At 42.2% G+C, this 20,266-nt stretch overlaps 1 protein-coding gene across 6 annotated transcripts in view; it reads right to left on the bottom strand.

Annotated features, from left to right (window-relative positions):
• Positions 1-20,266, bottom strand: part of myo3a (myosin IIIA) — a 169,642-nt gene that overhangs the window by 79,626 nt on the left and 69,750 nt on the right. For all 6 annotated transcript variants that reach the window (XM_037536677.1, XM_037536673.1, XM_017705496.2 and 3 more), the window contains exons 6-7: positions 2,014-2,090; positions 928-1,073 (exon numbers count right to left, since the gene is read on the bottom strand). In XM_037536677.1, the coding sequence (XP_037392574.1) occupies positions 928-1,073; positions 2,014-2,090 (223 nt within the window). The remainder of the gene's footprint in view (positions 1-927; positions 1,074-2,013; positions 2,091-20,266) is intronic.

The raw sequence follows: 20,266 nt of genomic DNA, 5'->3' as shown, positions 1-20,266 counted from the left end.
TAAGCTTCGATTTCATTAAAAAAAAAAAGAAAGAAAAAGGAAAACATGCAGTTGGTCAGTGATCTTTAAGTACTGACAATATCCACAATATGGCAAGAAAAGCATATCACAGAATATTGTGACATTGTTTATTATGATAATAATACGTGCGGTCAATATTTCCCACCTCTACCACACAGCTGACAAAAATAGCCAAAACTATGGGATAAAACTGCAAAACACAAAACACATTATGAAATTATGATTATGAAATATTTGTCTGAATCTGATGATTTGTCTGACTCCTTCTGTTATTAAAGGCTATTAATTAAAGGCTATTAAACGGCTATTAATGTTTTCCTTTTGCTTATAATCTGTCGATATAATCTGTAGGCCACAACACTGTTATCAAGTCAGCAATCGTCATCATTAGTAATGCAGAGTTTTGTGGTCAGGACCCCCATGGACCCTCACAGAGCAGGTACTATTTGGGGGGTGAATCATTCTCAGCACTGCAGTAATACTGACATGGTGGTGGTGTGTTAGTGTGTGTTGCGCTGGCCTGAGTGGATCAGACACAGCAGTGCTGCTGGAGTTTTTAAAACACCGTGTCCACTCACTGTCCACTCTATTAGACACTCCTACCTTGTCAGTAAAGTCAGAGATGACAGCTCATCTGCTGCTGCACAGTTTGTGTTGGTCATCCTCTAGACCTTCATCAGTGGTCACAGGATGCTGTTGGCTGGATATTTTTGGTTGGTGGACTGTTCTCAGTGCAGCAGCGACACTGAGGTGTTTAAAAACTCCAGCAGCACTGCTGTGTCTGATCCACTCACCCCAGCACAACACACACTAACACACTACCACACTACCACCACATCAGTGTAGAATCAGAAGCAGAGCTGTGGTGGCCCTCAGGCTGTTTTCAAATGAATGAGTGGGTGTCACCTCGGGATTTTAAACAGAGCTCTCATTGGATGGAGGTCTGCCAGGGGTGGGTCTCCATCTCCCAGTTCAATGGCGGTGATTCCAAGAGACCAGACGTCACAGCGGGCGTCGTAGGTGGAGTCCAGCTGCTGCTCACACGCTATGACCTTCAACAACACACCACAGTGTCAACCTGGCAACGATTACACAGCTTGCATGCAAATGTATAGAAATCTAAACTAAGCCAGGACATTTGTACTTCCATGAATTATAGACAAAACAAATGAATCAGAGAACAAAAGCTGAAGAGAACAAGCGAAAGACCTGTACTGCTTATGGTAGTGTTTCTTTGCCTAAATAATACACATTATGTGTTTACATTTAATGTCCTACAGTAGCGAGAATATAAACTACTCAGGTCACATTAAAAGTACACATTGTGTTTGTCATATTGGGTGAAATGCCAGGATTTTGAATGCACAGCCTTAACTGCATGATGAGTAACGAGCCTATTAAGTAAAAAAAAGTTTTAAGAAGTTAAAACTAAAAAAGCAGCACAATAAACATCCTGAAAGTCTATCATCTCTACATCTGAAATGCCTTAGACAGCAAAGCCTGTCCATTGTTACTTCACAGTGTGAGAAGGGTGTAAAAGAAAAAGCTGCTGAGCACGTTTACCTGAGGTGAGGATAGTCCGTTAAGCTGTAAGTCTTTTCCTCTGGGTGAGGCTCCCGTTCAAACAGTAAAGCCTGTATGTCCCTCACGTTTAATCCAGTGGCTCAGGCCAGCAGTTCTCGCTCGGCCATGTGTCAAGATCTAAAGCCAAATCTGGTCGTTTCCCCCCCAGCTGTGATTTCCCCTCCCCAGAGCCTTCATTCATTCCATTTTCCTCCATAAACCATGAATCACAGAGGAGTAATTTTACTGTGACGCAATTCTATGTAAACATTATGTAAAATCTGAGGGACCACATTTGCAATTCACCCGATACATTTACGGTAAACACGCCCACCAACCACAGCCATTTCTAAACTCCACTCGAACCCGTCTCACTGTGACATCACTCATTTACGAGGGTTTGGAAAGCTGAACTGCCTTAGAGCTCACCTCAGGAGCCATCCAGAAGGGTGTGCCAACGGACGTGTTCCTCCGCAGACGGGTATTAGTCAGCTGGGCAGACACTCCTGAGAAAAGGTGGAGAATAAAGGGCATTAAAGAAAAATTCCGTCCATTTTAAAAACTTTCCAGGGAATTGAATGGCTAAGACGTCGTTCAGAGTTGTTTGACGTGGTAGTTTACAGTGGTGATGATAGGAACCAGGCGTCTGAAGAGTTGAATGCCTCTAAAAGCTCCCGCACAGAAGGTTACAGCATGAAATGGTTATAAAGATGTTGTCTGATGTTGGAGAAACTGTTCAACAACAGTTTTGAGAAGGTTTTCCTTTCATGGTTTTCCTTCTCAATGACTGAACTATATAGAAACAAATCCCCTTTAAAAAATAAGGTTTAAAGTGAAGTCAGTATTCCAGACATTATGTAATTGTTGAGAATCAAAGGGCATATACTTCAGGTTGTACAGTATAAACTCTGTCTGCTTAATTAAAAACATCCACGCTCCAGCCACATTATGGGCTCCACCTACTTTAGAAGGTCGCTAAATAGGTGTACAACAGGCTTGTCAGATCGTAAGCAATACACCTCTGAAGGCCTGTCACCATTTTTAGTACGTTATGCCCATATTGGGAACTTTAGGTCTAAGCTGATTTCTTCATGAGAAGAATGAATGCTGTTATCCAACATCACTGCTTTCACACCGTGTGGTAAATATAAGGTTCCCAACCTGATATAGTTGGCTGTGGACTTTTTCTCTGCATGTCACTGGATGCTCTGTCAACTCAGTCAACTGCTAAACCAGAAGTTCTTAATCTTTTCTACCCCAAGGCCCACCTGTTGATAACTACAAAGCATAGAGGCCCGTAGGAAAGCTAAAATAAACTTTTTAAAACGCAATTTTCCTTTTCTTCAATTTTCATCAATGCTAACACTGAAAACCTGAATATCAGGGTTTGAAAAAGATCAGGTTGTCAATAGATTCACAAAATTTGCAGTTATTTTAAAAAATAGTGGACTAAAAATGTTTAGAACATGTTTAAACATATATAATATCTGTAGTGATATAAAAAAAAAGAATAGAAATGTATGAAGTAGATGTAGACTATAACCTGGAGCTACAGTCCATCGTATCTTCACTGAAAATACTCCTCTGGGTGTCCCCAAAAGAGGAATTGTTTTGATCTCTTTAGTTTTGAGGGTTTTAGCATCTCGTCTTCAGACATCGACACACCACAATCTGACCATCATGCTTAGCGTTTACCAAAAGAGTATTGTGGGGGACATTGTGGGGGACATTGTGGTGGAAGGCACGTGAGAGCAGCTTTTTTTTCTGAGTGTTTCTGCATAAGAGAAAGGTGCCTCCAAAACTTCCAGGGATGCGGCTGTTAACTTACAATCAGAGGTGCCTCTCAGGTGAGATCGGTGACACATTTCTCCAGTAACCTGTTTTAGCATGGAAGAAAAAATGTGCTCATGTTCTTGTCAGACGTCTAACTTGATAAACACTGCTCTAACTTTTGATATGTTGTGGTAAAATCATACGTTCACAGCCTATAAATCAGTGAAAATATGACCAGAATTCTTACACACATCATGTCAGAGTCACTGCTAGGTTGAGTGTGGTCCACCACTCAGGCTTTCCAGGTTTAGGAGTGTGTTTATGGGAATTTTTGACCATTTTTCCAGAAGCGCATTTGTGAGGTCAGACACTGATGTTGGACGAGAAGGCCTGGCTCACAGTCTCCACTCTAATTCATACCAAAGGTGTTCTATCAGGTTGCGGTCAGGACTCTGCAGGCCAGTCAAGTTCTTCCACACCAAACTGGCTCATCCGTGTCTTTATGGACCTGCTTTGTGCACTGGTGTGCAGTCATGTTGGAACAGGAAGGGGCCGTCCCCAAACTGTTCCCACAAAGTTGGGAGCGTGAAATTGTCCAAAATCTCTGGGAGCTGAAGCTTTAAGAGTTCCCTTCACTGGAACTAAGGGGCCGAGCCCTACTCCTGAAAGACAGCCCCACACCATGATCCCCCCTCCACCAAACTTTACACTCGGCACAATGCAGTCAGACAAGTACCGTCTCCTGGCAACCACCAAACCCAGACTCATCCATCGGATGGCCAGATGGAGAAGCGTGATTGGTCACTCCAGAGAACACGTCTCCACTGCTCTAGAGTCCAGTGGTGGAGCTTTACACCACTGCATTCGTTGCTTTGCATCGCGCTTGGTGATGTAAGGCTTGGATGCAGCTGCTCAGCCATGGAAACCCATTCCATGAAGCTCTCTACGCTGTTCTTGAGCTGATCTGAAGGCCACATGAAGTTTGGAGGTCTGTAGCGATTGACTCTGCAGAAAGTTGGTGACCTCTGCGCACTATGCCCCTCAGCATCCGCTGACCCCGCTCTGTCATTTTACGTGGCCGACCACTTCGTGGCTGAGTTGCTGTCGTTCCCAATCGCTTCCACTTTGTTATAATCCCACTGACAGTCGACTGTGGAATATTTAGTAGTGAGGAAATTTCACGACTGGACTTGCTGCACAGGTGGTGTCCGATCACGGTACCACGCTGGAACTCACTGAGCTCCTGAGAGCGACCCATTCTTTCACTAATGTCTGTAGAAGCAGTCTGCAGGCCTAGGGGCTTGCTTTTGGATTGGTACACCTGAATTCAATGATTTGGATGGGTGACTGAATATAAATATATATGTTTCTGTGGTATTTCTAACAGTGCTTTACAGAGGTATCCTGAAAGTTCTGCAGAAGCTTCCCGATGTTGTTCTCACTACACGTTACCCAATAACAAAATGCAGCACACAGCCGAACAATCTCACAGACATGCTTTGACAGTCTTCAGGCAAATGATAAATTGTTTTGAATTACAAATGGCCACTTAATCTCCAGCAGCTGAGAAGAACATTGATGGTGCATTTGAATAGAGAGCAAAGCAGAACAAGCAGCCACAGGATAGATCTGTCTGCTCAGAGCCATTAAGATCACACATACTACTTGTGTGACTGCGGAGATGATGCTACTTCTGACGATGATGATGGTGATGTCTTTTGTTCTCCGGCTCAAAATAATAGGCCAATTTCTGTAATGGCTCAGGCGCATGTCAGCCTCTGAATCAAAAGGACACAGAATGAAAGAAACCTCACGCAAACCGTTCCACAGACCTCTCAGTCCTCCGAGCAGAGGGAAATACTCAGCATCCTACTGCAGCATTTTCATCTCCCAACATGGGAGATGAAGTGTGATCTTATGGCATCACAACCAAACAGCAATTAGTCAAGAGAAGGAAAAGTTATTTTATCAGTTTCCTTCAGCTAGGCTAGCTTCATATGCTATCGGAATGATTGTAAGTATGAGTTCCTGCATTTAAAAGTTGTTCATACATGCATCTTCAAGTCATTACATATGGGAACTGTAGAAACAGCTTCATCCGAATCAGAATCATCAGAATCAGAATCCTTTACTGATCCCAGAGGGAAACTACAGTTGGTACAGTTGCAACCATTTACATAAAAGAATAAACACTTTAATAATTTAAAGCAAAGAGAATGAGAAATTTGCAATATGTACATGAGATTTAAGGTCTTATGAATTCATTATCACACATATGAACAGTACTTTATGATGTCATTACAGTTTTTTATTGACAATTATCCCATCATCTTGGCAGAGAAAAGGACAGGTTCGGTGACTCGGTAATAGGGATGCAAATTTTGGCCAGTCCTTTAGACTGAAAACTGGGCATATTAGTCAGCGATTAATCGTCAACTTAAGAGGCTAAAATCAAGGAGGTGATCTATCAAAATATCACTTATAAAATGGACAATCCAGGACCTGAAATCTCGTTTCTCAGATCTGAGCCGTGTTTGGAGGTACTGTAAAATATTTGGGTGACACTATTTCCTTTCCAGATGAAACAAACTCTCAATGAACTAACATGACACTCAGTGTTCTTGGCTTTTATAACAGAAACGATCTACAGACAGCGTGGCTGTGGCCAGGAATCCCATGTGACTGCGGTTTACTGTTGCATCACACACAGTCAGAGAGAAAGGTAACCTGAAGCAGTTTGTACATAACCTAATCCTTGAACAATACTCTGGGTTTTTTTCCCTTTAAAAAGGATTCAATTCACGATCAGGTGTTGGCTGTGTTGCTGTAGTTTAAAACAGCCAGAGGAAAACTCTGCATTCAGTATAACTGCAAAAATCAGCGGAGATTTAGAGAATATCACAATGTGTGAACACTCACTGCTGATTGGACAAAATATGCTCTGAGCGCATTTACTTTTTTTAACTACCTTTTTGTAATTAAGCCATTAATGCGACATCTGCGAACATATGGAGACACACATACATGCACACCACCCTCAATCACTCACTCACGTACTGCTCAAAGGCTATAAACACTCACAAGATCTACGGACTACATATTCTCGATATAATGGGAGAAAGGCCAGGGTTATAAATGAAATTTTTCATTTTCATTTCAACTTTTGATTTTTTCTATACAGCCTTTTATTCTGGTTTTCATTTTTCTAAGTTTTAAGTTTGTTACTTTTATAGGTGCATTAACGGTTTAAGTTTACACTGCAAAAATAACTCATTATTTTCATATTCATTTATAGCGACTTCAGAGTTGCTCCGTAGTCACTGTAGTTAATATGTACAGCACTCATACTGTAATGTTTGTTCATAGCAATAAAATTTTACTTTGTTTCTTGTATTTTTGCCTGACTACACGTTGACAGGGGTATATTTTCTGAACATGATATATTTGCACATATATTCGAAATGAACATGTTAAAACGTCCTTTTTAAAATTGCTATTAAACTGCATCTTAAAACCTTTTTCTTAAAGAATCCAATATCCTAACAAAAGAATCCATTTTATCGTTTCCGCTTTTCAAAAGCACAACCCGCTATTCTTTCAAAAGCTAGTTGAAGTATTTACTAAAGGATTCACTGATTCACTGAAAATTGCAACATACAGCATGATAAAAACATGTTACATGCATGTTCTACAAGCTCCAAAAGTCAGTATTTATGATAGAGCTCTACAGTATTAAACTTAATGTGGGAGAGTGAATGAACACCACCATTAGCTTGGTACTAACACGGCACTGCATAATTCCTTAAAGACTGAATCCCATAGTGACTGGGAATGGGGCCACTCAGCCATATTGGCAGTGTTCGTTCTTTGTTTACATGCTGCAAATACTCACCGACACTGCAAGAGTTTAAAGCGTTTGCTGTTTCACTGTGTTTTTCTCAGGATAGTCATGCTTTGTGCTGAATCAAATGAAATGGGACTTCATCTTTACCAACTTGTAAGGGATGTTAAACAACTATATAACAATAAAATTAACCTTATTGACAGTCAGGATCCACACAAAATGATCTGGAGCAATGATCTGGACATGCTAATGCTTGTCTTTTATTCAGAGACATTTTCCTAGCTGGTGAGCGGCTTAAGTGCCTGTTCCTTTAAGCAGTTCAAATTTTCAAGTCACTCAAAGCCCACAAACAGTTTACAAGCGATTATTCGACTCAACTTACTGACGCATTTCGTTAACCCACTGCAGATTTAACTCTGTCTCTGCTGTATTTCACTCAGTCACTGACAGATTCACCTCAGTTACTGCTGTATTTCACTCAGTCACTGACAGATTCACCTCAGTTACTGCTGTATTTCACTCAGTCACTGACAGATTCACCTCAGTTTCTGCTGTATTTCACTCAGTCACTGACAGATTCACCTCAGTTACTGCTGTATTTCACTCAGTCACTGACAGATTCACCTCAGTTTCTGCTGTATTTCACTCAGCCACTGACAGATTCACCTCAGTTACTGCTGTATTTCACTCAGTCACTGACAGATTCACCTCAGTTACTGCTGTATTTCACTCAGTCACTGACAGATTCACCTCAGTTTCTGCTGTATTTCACTCAGTCACTGACAGATTCACCTCAGTTACTGCTGTATTTCTCTCAGTCACTGACAGATTCACCTCAGTTTCTGCTGTATTTCTCTCAGTCACTGACAGATTCACCTCAGTTACTGCTGTATTTCACTCAGTCACTGACAGATTCACCTCAGTTACTGCTGTATTTCACTCAGTCACTGACAGATTCACCTCAGTTACTGCTGTATTTCACTCAGACACTGACAGATTCACCTCAGTTACTGCTGTATTTCACTCAGTCACTGACAGATTCACCTCAGTTACTGCTGTATTTCACTCAGTCACTGACAGATTCACCTCAGTTACTGCTGTATTTCACTCAGTCACTGACAGATTCACCTCAGTTACTGCTGTATTTCACTCAGTCACTGACAGATTCACCTCAGTTACTACTGTATTTCACTCAGTCACTGACAGATTCACCTCAGTTACTGCTGTATTTCTCTCAGTCACTGACAGATTCACCTCAGTTTCTGCTGTATTTCACTCAGTCACTGACAGATTCACCTCAGTTACTGCTGTATTTCACTCAGTCACTGACAGATTCACCTCAGTTACTGCTGTATTTCACTCAGTCACTGACAGGTTCACCTCAGTTACTGCTGTATTTCTCTCAGTCACTGACAGGTTCACCTCAGTTACTGCTGTATTTCTCTCAGTCACTGACAGATTCACCTCAGTTACTGCTGTATTTCACTCAGTCACTGACAGATTCACCTCAGTTACTGCTGTATTTCACTCAGTCACTGACAGATTCACCTCAGTTACTGCTGTATTTCACTCAGTCACTGACAGATTCACCTCAGTTACTGCTGTATTTCTCTCAGTCACTGACAGGTTCACCTCAGTTACTGCTGTATTTCTCTCAGTCACTGACAGATTCACCTCAGTTACTGCTGTATTTCACTCAGTCACTGACAGATTCACCTCAGTTACTGCTGTATTTCACTCAGTCACTGACAGATTCACCTCAGTTACTGCTGTATTTCACTCAGTCACTGACAGATTCACCTCAGTTACTGCTGTATTTCACTCAGTCACTGACAGATTCACCTCAGTTCCTGCTGTATTTCACTCAGTCACTGACAGATTCACCTCAGTTCCTGCTGTATTTCACTCAGTCACTGACAGATTCACCTCAGTTACTGCTGTATTTCACTCAGTCACTGACAGATTCACCTCAGTTACTGCTGTATTTCACTCAGTCACTGACAGATTCACCTCAGTTACTGCTGTATTTCACTCAGTCACTGACAGATTCACCTCAGTTTCTGCTGTATTTCACTCAGTCACTGACAGATTCACCTCAGTTACTGCTGTATTTCACTCAGTCCACTGACAGATTCACCTCAGTTCCTGCTGTATTTCACTCAGTCACTGACAGATTCACCTCAGTTCCTGCTGTATTTCACTCAGTCACTGACAGATTCACCTCAGTTACTGCTGTATTTCACTCAGTCACTGACAGATTCACCTCAGTTACTGCTGTATTTCACTCAGTCACTGACAGATTCACCTCAGTTACTGCTGTATTTCACTCAGTCACTGACAGATTCACCTCAGTTTCTGCTGTATTTCACTCAGTCACTGACAGATTCACCTCAGTTACTGCTGTATTTCACTCAGCCACTGACAGATTCACCTCAGTTACTGCTGTATTTCACTCAGTCACTGACAGATTCACCTCAGTTACTGCTGTATTTCACTCAGTCACTGACAGATTCACCTCAGTTACTGCTGTATTTCACTCAGTCACTGACAGATTCACCTCAGTTACTGCTGTATTTCACTCAGTCACTGACAGGATTCACCTCAGTTACTGCTGTATTTCTCTCAGTCACTGACAGATTCACCTCAGTTACTGCTGTATTTCTACTCAGTCACTGACAGATTCACCTCAGTTACTGCTGTATTTCACTCAGTCACTGACAGATTCACCTCAGTTACTGCTGTATTTCACTCAGTCACTGACAGATTCACCTCAGTTACTGCTGTATTTCACTCAGTCACTGACAGATTCACCTCAGTTACTGCTGTATTTCACTCAGTCACTGACAGATTCACCTCAGTTACTGCTGTATTTCACTCAGTCACTGACAGATTCACCTCAGTTACTGCTGTATTTCACTCAGTCACTGACAGATTCACCTCAGTTACTGCTGTATTTCACTCAGCCACTGACAGATTCACCTCAGTTACTGCTGTATTTCACTCAGTCACTGACAGATTCACCTCAGTTACTGCTGTATTTCACTCAGTCACTGACAGATTCACCTCAGTTACTGCTGTATTTCACTCAGTCACTGACAGATTCACCTCAGTTACTGCTGTATTTCACTCAGTCACTGACAGATTCACCTCAGTTTCTGCTGTATTTCACTCAGTCACTGACAGATTCACCTCAGTTACTGCTGTATTTCACTCAGTCACTGACAGATTCACCTCAGTTACTGCTGTATTTCACTCAGTCACTGACAGATTCACCTCAGTTACTGCTGTATTTCACTCAGTCACTGACAGATTCACCTCAGTTACTGCTGTATTTCACTCAGTCACTGACAGATTCACCTCAGTTTCTGCTGTATTTCACTCAGTCACTGACAGATTCACCTCAGTTACTGCTGTATTTCACTCAGCCACTGACAGATTCACCTCAGTTACTGCTGTATTTCACTCAGCCACTGACAGATTCACCTCAGTTACTGCTGTATTTCACTCAGTCACTGACAGATTCACCTCAGTTACTGCTGTATTTCTCTCAGTCACTGACAGGTTCACCTCAGTTACTGCTGTATTTCTCTCAGTCACTGACAGATTCACCTCAGTTACTGCTGTATTTCACTCAGTCACTGACAGATTCACCTCAGTTACTGCTGTATTTCACTCAGTCACTGACAGATTCACCTCAGTTACTGCTGTATTTCACTCAGTCACTGACAGATTCACCTCAGTTACTGCTGTATTTCACTCAGTCACTGACAGATTCACCTCAGTTACTGCTGTATTTCACTCAGTCACTGACAGATTCACCTCAGTTACTGCTGTATTTCACTCAGTCACTGACAGATTCACCTCAGTTACTGCTGTATTTCACTCAGTCACTGACAGATTCACCTCAGTTACTGCTGTATTTCACTCAGTCACTGACAGATTCACCTCAGTTACTGCTGTATTTCACTCAGTCACTGACAGATTCACCTCAGTTACTACTGTATTTCACTCAGTCACTGACAGATTCACCTCAGTTTCTGCTGTATTTCACTCAGTCACTGACAGATTCACCTCAGTTACTGCTGTATTTCACTCAGCCACTGACAGATTCACCTCAGTTACTGCTGTATTTCACTCAGTCACTGACAGATTCACCTCAGTTACTGCTGTATTTCACTCAGTCACTGACAGATTCACCTCAGTTACTGCTGTATTTCTCTCAGTCACTGACAGGTTCACCTCAGTTACTGCTGTATTTCACTCAGTCACTGACAGATTCACCTCAGTTACTGCTGTATTTCACTCAGTCACTGACAGATTCACCTCAGTTACTGCTGTATTTCACTCAGTCACTGACAGATTCACCTCAGTTACTGCTGTATTTCTCTCAGTCACTGACAGGTTCACCTCAGTTACTGCTGTATTTCTCTCAGTCACTGACAGATTCACCTCAGTTACTGCTGTATTTCACTCAGTCACTGACAGATTCACCTCAGTTACTGCTGTATTTCACTCAGTCACTGACAGATTCACCTCAGTTACTGCTGTATTTCACTCAGTCACTGACAGATTCACCTCAGTTTCTGCTGTATTTCACTCAGTCACTGACAGATTCACCTCAGTTACTGCTGTATTTCACTCAGTCACTGACAGATTCACCTCAGTTACTGCTGTATTTCACTCAGTCACTGACAGATTCACCTCAGTTACTGCTGTATTTCACTCAGTCACTGACAGATTCACCTCAGTTACTGCTGTATTTCTCTCAGTCACTGACAGATTCACCTCAGTTTCTGCTGTATTTCACTCAGTCACTGACAGATTCACCTCAGTTACTGCTGTATTTCACTCAGTCACTGACAGATTCACCTCAGTTACTGCTGTATTTCACTCAGTCACTGACAGATTCACCTCAGTTACTGCTGTATTTCACTCAGTCACTGACAGATTCACCTCAGTTACTGCTGTATTTCACTCAGTCACTGACAGATTCACCTCAGTTACTGCTGTATTTCACTCAGTCACTGACAGATTCACCTCAGTTACTGCTGTATTTCACTCAGTCACTGACAGATTCACCTCAGTTACTGCTGTATTTCACTCAGTCACTGACAGATTCACCTCAGTTACTGCTGTATTTCACTCAGTCACTGACAGATTCACCTCAGTTACTGCTGTATTTCACTCAGTCACTGACAGATTCACCTCAGTTACTGCTGTATTTCACTCAGTCACTGACAGATTCACCTCAGTTACTACTGTATTTCACTCAGTCACTGACAGATTCACCTCAGTTACTGCTGTATTTCACTCAGTCACTGACAGATTCACCTCAGTTACTGCTGTATTTCACTCAGTCACTGACAGATTCACCTCAGTTACTGCTGTATTTCACTCAGTCACTGACAGATTCACCTCAGTTACTGCTGTATTTCACTCAGTCACTGACAGATTCACCTCAGTTACTGCTGTATTTCACTCAGTCCCTGACAGATTCACCTCAGTTACTGCTGTATTTCACTCAGTCACTGACAGATTCACCTCAGTTACTGCTGTATTTCACTCAGTCACTGACAGATTCACCTCAGTTACTGCTGTATTTCACTCAGTCACTGACAGATTCACCTCAGTTTCTGTTGTATTTCACTCAGTCACTGACAGATTCACCTCAGTTACTGCTGTATTTCACTCAGTCACTGACAGATTCACCTCAGTTACTGCTGTATTTCACTCAGTCACTGACAGATTCACCTCAGTTACTGCTGTATTTCACTCAGTCACTGACAGATTCACCTCAGTTACTGCTGTATTTCACTCAGTCCCTGACAGATTCACCTCAGTTACTGCTGTATTTCTCTCAGTCACTGACAGATTCACCTCAGTTACTGCTGTATTTCACTCAGTCACTGACAGATTCACCTCAGTTACTGCTGTATTTCACTCAGTCCCTGACAGATTCACCTCAGTTACTGCTGTATTTCACTCAGACTCTGATTGAGTCTTCATGAAAAGTGGGAGTGAGCTATCTCAACGCTGGTACATCTGGATGGCACAGTGATGTAACTGAGGGTGTTGCAGTTGGCACAAATGAATAGGAGAGCGGGTCAGTGATGGTGAGGAGGAGGCCCTGATGGTCAGTCTTCCAACAGCGTTCAGCAGGAGGGGAGGGCAGTCATTATCTCAGCTAATGTTACTAGCCCAGTCACAGCATAACTTACAGTAGACTAAGCTCAACCGGTTAGTGACATTTCCTGAGTGTGTTTTACCACAGAAGGAATCGACTTCTAGACTATCCTTCATGTACTGGAAATGCAGTGGACCTTATAGGTTTGATTCAGTTTTTGTGTTTTCGTATTTTTTATTGTTATTACAGACAAATTAACAAACACATTTATCCCTTTTTATTGTTTTTGTAACTATAATAAGTTTCACTGGAACAGACAGAGAGAAAAAGAGAACATAGATAGAAATACTCAGCTTGAATGCAATATATAACACATACGCACACAAACAGCTAAAAGCTCTCCTGCGGCCTTTCCCTTTTCCGCTACATTAGCTCCGTGCCGAACCCCAGGGCCATGCTTAATAATCATCAGAGATAACACTGCCAATTAAAATATTCATGAAGAAAGTGCCACAGCAGCCTCCTCCATTCTGCCTGCCTGCCTGCCTGCCTTTTTTGGTCAGTAATGTGGTGTTGTGCCAGGCTTCTGAAAGATGACTCAGTGAGGGGGCTTTATCTGCTCAGCGTAGCGTGAGCACCTCCGCACGGAGGAAGCATTAGCCCTGCGTGAGGTCTGCACATGCTCAGACACACATACACATATATTTCTATACATATATATATATATATATATGAAATCTTCAAACTACCCACGTATTCATACCACCAAGTCTCAGACACCCACACGTCTCACTACAGAGCCCCATATATACTGTCAGTTACCTCCAAACCACGTTATAACCCTTACATACATAAATCACTGCTTACAATGCCATCTTTATTATGTCTCACTGCAGCCCTATATAACAGCCGTCAAAAGTTTGGATACTATTTTGGCACTTGGTAAAATAACAGTGGCGTAATTATGCATGCCTGCCGTCCGCCCGATGACTGCTGGGATAGGTTCCAGCACCCCCGCCACGACCCTGACGGAGAAGCGGATTAGAAAATGGATGGATGGATGGATGGATGGATGGATGGATGGATGGATGGATGGATGGATGGATGGATGGATGGATGGATGGCAATTATGCATATAGAATTCCACAAGGACCAAAACTCTCTTTGATTTTAGATTCTTCAATCTTGGTTCTTGGTTTTGATGCTGTTCACATTCCCTCAAATTCTCTCTCAATTAGCTTGGTGAGGATCCATCTGAGGTGCTTTTCTAACAGGACTGAAGAGGCTAGACATATGCACACATCCAAGTACCCACCCTCCTGGTCTTAGAAACCAATTTCGAGCATTTAAGCAGAAGCCAGTAGGGGGGTCTGACATAATTAGTCCAGAATTTGATTCTCAAAACATTCTCGATTCTCACAACATTTTGAACTAAATTTGAATATCGGACAATAATGTCTGCATCCATGCTGTTCCACAGCGTACTAATACTAATAAACAAGCTGGAGTGGCTTGTTTGCAAATTTTAGCGTTTAAAGAAAAAATTTTCTTTAGCCGCCTTATTAAAAGAATGTCAATTTCTCCACAATGCGCCGTGTCACGTTTTTGCATTGAGATATCAATATCACAATGCACTGTTACACCTCTAGAAGCCAGTACAGCAAATTCTCTTCAAAATGTTTATATAAAGGAAAGTTCAAATGTTAATGGAGAATGTTAATGGTTCAAATACACTGCCCATTCCTCTGTCCATTTATGGCAACAAGGCTGTTGTTAATTTGTCTATGAACTATGAAAACATATACATGACCAGGCATTCAGAATACAGCAGTTTAGCCCCGCCCACTCCCAGGGAAAAAGCAGAGCAGAGTCCTGTTTCTGCAGATGGTCTGTAGCCAAATCATGAAAATGGAAAAAGCAAGGAAAACGATTAAACGTCATGCTGTTTATGGCTATCAGGAACCAGATGGATCATTGCACCCTTGCAAAGGTTCCACACACCCTGTACTTATGTGCCTGAGGATGTCAGTTTGTTCTATACAATTCAGCCCAGACTGCTTTTGGAATGAGGCACAATACAGGGCAGCCAATTAGAACAGAGCCAATTTGCACACGTCAGTCTTAAAGGTCTATTTAATATGGGATTCAAATCTAAAAATATTTAAAAACCACACCCATGCTAAAAGGTTGATATCTTTGCTTACTTGTTATCATTTTACGACCCATTAAATGTCTCAGCAGCTTTCTTGGACAATGTGCAGTTTGCAGTGGTCACTACAGAACGTAGTTTTAAAGGACAATCACTGCTTGAAAAAGCAAAGTCATTGAAATCTGTGCCTATTAAACATATCTATGTAATGCTTAAGGGTTATGTCTGTACCTAAGAGTGCAAACAAATTTAACAAGTTGAAAATGAAATGACTTTGTTCGCATTGAGTCATTTGTGTGAACAGAATCCTCTGACGAAAGCGTTTCTCTCATGGGCTCAGGTTTCTCTTGACGTATCGATTACATACATTGGCGCACGAGCATTCAACAGTAAAGACGACACATGTTTATTTGATCCCACATTTCCATTAGGATGTCATTTAACCTATTTATGCTTCACTGGAAGTTCTGTTCAAGTCATTGAAAGCGTCGTGCAGCCCAAGAATATAGCAGCTAACTCGGTGTGAACGGGTGGAACTAAACTGCTATAGGCTGAATACGTCGATATATGTAAATAACAACAAAAACAAATCATTTAAAAAGGCTCTTTTTAAAGCTTTTTTTCATAGAGAGGCTAAATTAGGGGTAAACCTCTACAAATCTATGGGCCAGAGAATGTGTTTTTATTTGACATTTACCGCATTTTGGCTGAAGCTCTTATCCAGAGCGACTTACAGTTTGATCATTTTACACAGGTAGGCGAAGGTGGTGTTAGGAGTCTTGCCCAAGGACTCTTATTGGTTTAGTGCAGGGTGCTTACGCAGGTGGGGATTGAACCCCAGTCTACAGCGTACAAAGCAGAGGTGTTACCCACTACACTAACCAACCACATTTGATTGTTGAATGACATTTTGCTATAAGCATCATTGCTTATTCAAAAAAGGCCAAAACACCATCAAAATAAAGGCAGTTGCAGTAAATCTTGAAATGTTACAGAATGAATACTTGAAATATTCAAAAATAAATAAATGAATAGGCTTCAGTGCACAACATTATGCACATTACAATAGGCTACATTGCATTATGCTGCACTGCACTGTGTTGTGGCTAATATTAACAGAAAATGAAAATAAGGGTTTATGGGTTAGGCCTGGTTATGGGTTATGCTACAGGCCTGATCTGAACCCCAGGCCTTGTGTTTGACACAGGGGGACTAAATGGACTGAGAAGAGAACATTATGCTTTGATATTCTAATACTGTTTACATACTAGATCAAACTTTTATTTTAAAATAAGTAAGAAAAATTCAGCTTTTCATGCTATGGGCCCTTTAAATGAAGTAAATTTCAGGGAAAAGGGGATGAAATAAAAAAATAATAAAATATAGGTCATTTTAGCTTATGAAAAACATTAAAATATGGTGCAGCCACAATTTTCTCTGGTACTGCACAATCTCAGAAATAAAGATAAAGGAACCCACTTGTCACCGCTACAGTGGTACAATTCAGTACCTTTAGTCAGGGAATATAATTGTCCCATAATCCATTGAAATTATATTCTCTAAACTGTACTGACTCCACACATCCCGCCTCGTCTCCAGGCTTTTATTTTATTGCTCTGTTTTAAAACATTTGGTTATAAAAAGATAGAAATATGAAGTTTTCACCTGGAAAGGTTCACAATCAGACCTTAAAGCTGCTGCTGTACCTTTAAGGGAACATTGACATTGTTTGTACCTTAATGAACGAAAAATGTGCCTGTACAGAACCTTTACTTCTAACAGTGAGAGCTACGTTCTCATGTGTTCCTGCATTCCACCGTGACTTGACATAGCTCTATAGATGTACTCCAGCTTGCAGATCCCTCCCCCACACCCTGTGACCCCACCACACAGACACACCCCCTCATCACCCAACCCCCACACACCACCGACACGAGGCTCTGGCCCCCTTAAGCACTCGCTGGATGCTCCCAGGACCCTACTGGCAGAACTGATGAAGCCAAAGCTCATGCTGAAAAGCTTATCTCTAGAATCCGTGCGGGTGGAGGGTGCGAGGGTGGATGAATTAAATTTTCTGTCATCACAAAGGAGCCGATCTATAATTACCACAGTTTCCAAACGCATCCCAGTATCTCCACCGATGTCTTTGTTTACCCCCTAGTCTAATCTCTGCTTTATCCGAGATATATTTTCTTTGCCAGAATATAATCAACCACAAGCACAGGCCTACTGGTTCAGCAACACTATAATTATTGATGCTATCATGAAGCTAGACAAGTCTAGCTAACTGAAAAGTAGAACCAACGCATTACGGCCTTGTGAAATTTACTGAAGATAACAGAGGTGCTCTAACTTTCCTCACTGATTAGATGCTCTGAAGCTGTGTACACATCATACGTTCTGCTGGACGCCAAACACACTGCTGCTCTGGAGGGGAACAGATTAGAAAGTGTAGAAAGCAGTCATCAGAAACCTCTCAGCTGTTGGATAACACAAATGTAGACTCACTCCCTGCCGGCGATACTGAAACAGAGTTATAAGCAAACAATAGCACCATGAAATAATAATACCTCGGCTAACACCATAAACCAGCCAGTATATCCTTCCAAAACTCTTAAAATAGAGAGTTCAGTTGCTACTCAAGGGCAATATGGGTCACTCTCTAATACCACATTAACACTGAGGCTTAATACAGCTGCATTAACTCCAATTACCCAGCAGCCACTGCTTATGTAAGTGACACAAGCGGAATTATAGAAATTATGCAAATTTGTAAAGTACATATTGCGCAGATGCTGACTTGATTTTTACAGTAAGGGTAAGTCAGAGAATAGGAAAGGACTTTTCATGCTCAGAGCTTGCTGCTTAAAGGGAAATTCCACCATTTTTGGAAATTCAGCTGCTGAGACATAAATGTAAAAGGTTTATTCTTTTTTTTTTTTTTTGAGTCGTCTCCAGTCCCACCTGCTAGTTAGGACTCCCCCAATCACACAATACTATCAATGCGAGGAAGGCGAAGGCAGCACAGGCTTCCTCCGAGACTTGTGAAACCAGCCACCGCTTCTTTTCCAACTGCCGCTCACGCAACGTCATTGGACAGCCGAACGTACTCGGAGGAAAGCGCCAACCGCCAGATCTGTCACTTCATCTAACAGGCGCCTGCGCTGGCTAGCATCGCGTTGAGTGATGGGAGGAGAAGGGGGGCCATCCTACCCACCCAGAGAGAGTGAGGCCAACTGTGCCGTCTTGGACTCCCGGCTACGGACGGCTGCAGCATCACCAGGGATCGAACTCGCGATCTCCTGATGACACGGCCAACGCTTAGATGGTTGTGTATATTATGTACATATCAGACCAATTCACAGAGCTTCAGCATGACATTTTGACTCAACATAAAAGGCAACTGAAGTTCTGGATTTATGTAAAACATTGAAAAACAACAAAAACAAAGGTACAGGGCTCTAATCCTACAGCTACAGTAAGTGTACACATAAAGCTCCATATTAAGGAGAAGTTAACTCAGCTTCATGTTTGCATAACCCATTCGTTTACCCAGTCCACATCAGCTGTAGTATTTACCCTGTAGTGTTTACAACATGTAGCGTTTACCCTGTGAATCTCTATATGCCTTCAAACCAAAGTTTGTTTTAGCTAAAGCTCAAAATATAACATTAGCCCAACGCAAATTTATGGGAAACCCACACAAAACAACTGAAATGTCGAATACCTTAAAACTCATTAATAAAAACCAAAATAAGTGTCCCTGAACGTTCCTGGCTTGAGTCTGCTGGAGTGAAACTGCTGGCGTAAAACTGTCCCTCTGACATTATTGGGGAAAAAAGGAAAACCCTTCATGAGTAGGCGTGACTGGTATCGAATGCTTGAATGCTCTATTAACTTACACGCCAGGGCTTTTGTTTCACTCGCTGCCGAGCTCTCCTGAGACACACGTTTTGGGACACAGCGTGTAGGGTAGAGCGTGATGGAAATCTACCAGTGAGGCTTTACTGACGTCACAGGAGAGGCCTGATGTGAGCAAGTCAAGGGGGATAAAAAACTTTTTCTGCTGACTGTCACCAAAGCTGAGCACCTTCAACTTTTTTTTTACCCCATGACTCATCATTCCTTCACTCTTTTTCTCCACAGGGTCTCCTTTTCCTATCCTCTCTCCATATGTGCAGGCCCAGGCCCGCACCTACTGTTTAAAGAAAGAAGAAGAAGAGCCCCCCCCACCACTATCGCACCCAGCCCGGGGAGCCAGTAGACTAATTATAGGCTTTATTTGCCTCTGTTCTGGGTCTGATAGGCCTGCGAAGGGGGAAACGGGGAGCAACCATCTCCTCAAAGAGGGCCGAGAGCAGCCTGGTGCATCACGAGAGAGGAGATTACATTTAGAGTGGGTTTTAGGGGCTGAGGAAAGAATGCTTTGTAATGGGAGGGGGGGGGGGGGGGGGGGGGTAGTGAACGTGTGCTGCATAGCAAACGCAGGGGCAGAACAACATGCGAAGAAAAAAGAAGGGTGGGTGTGAGAGGGAGGGAGTGTGTGATTGGTTGCATTATTATGAGGGGGGGAATGCATTTACAGAAGCTTTCCAAAGCTTTATGATGACAAGCACCAAAATACGGAGCGCTGGCTGCGGCTCTTAAGAAGTGCCCCACTTACGGGCTGAATATAAAAGGGAAAAAAAAAAGGAAAAAACCCACACGTTTTCTTTCATCTCGTAAGCGTAAATGAAAAGAGACGCTCTGTTTTTCTCGAGAGCCTGAAGGAACGTGGTGACTCAGAGAGCTC

Source organism: Pygocentrus nattereri, chromosome 3 (assembly GCF_015220715.1).
Source record: "Pygocentrus nattereri isolate fPygNat1 chromosome 3, fPygNat1.pri, whole genome shotgun sequence".
NCBI lineage: Eukaryota > Metazoa > Chordata > Actinopteri > Characiformes > Serrasalmidae > Pygocentrus > Pygocentrus nattereri.
Note: the sequence above shows the minus strand (reverse complement) of the source record. Positions and strands in the feature narration are given on the sequence as shown.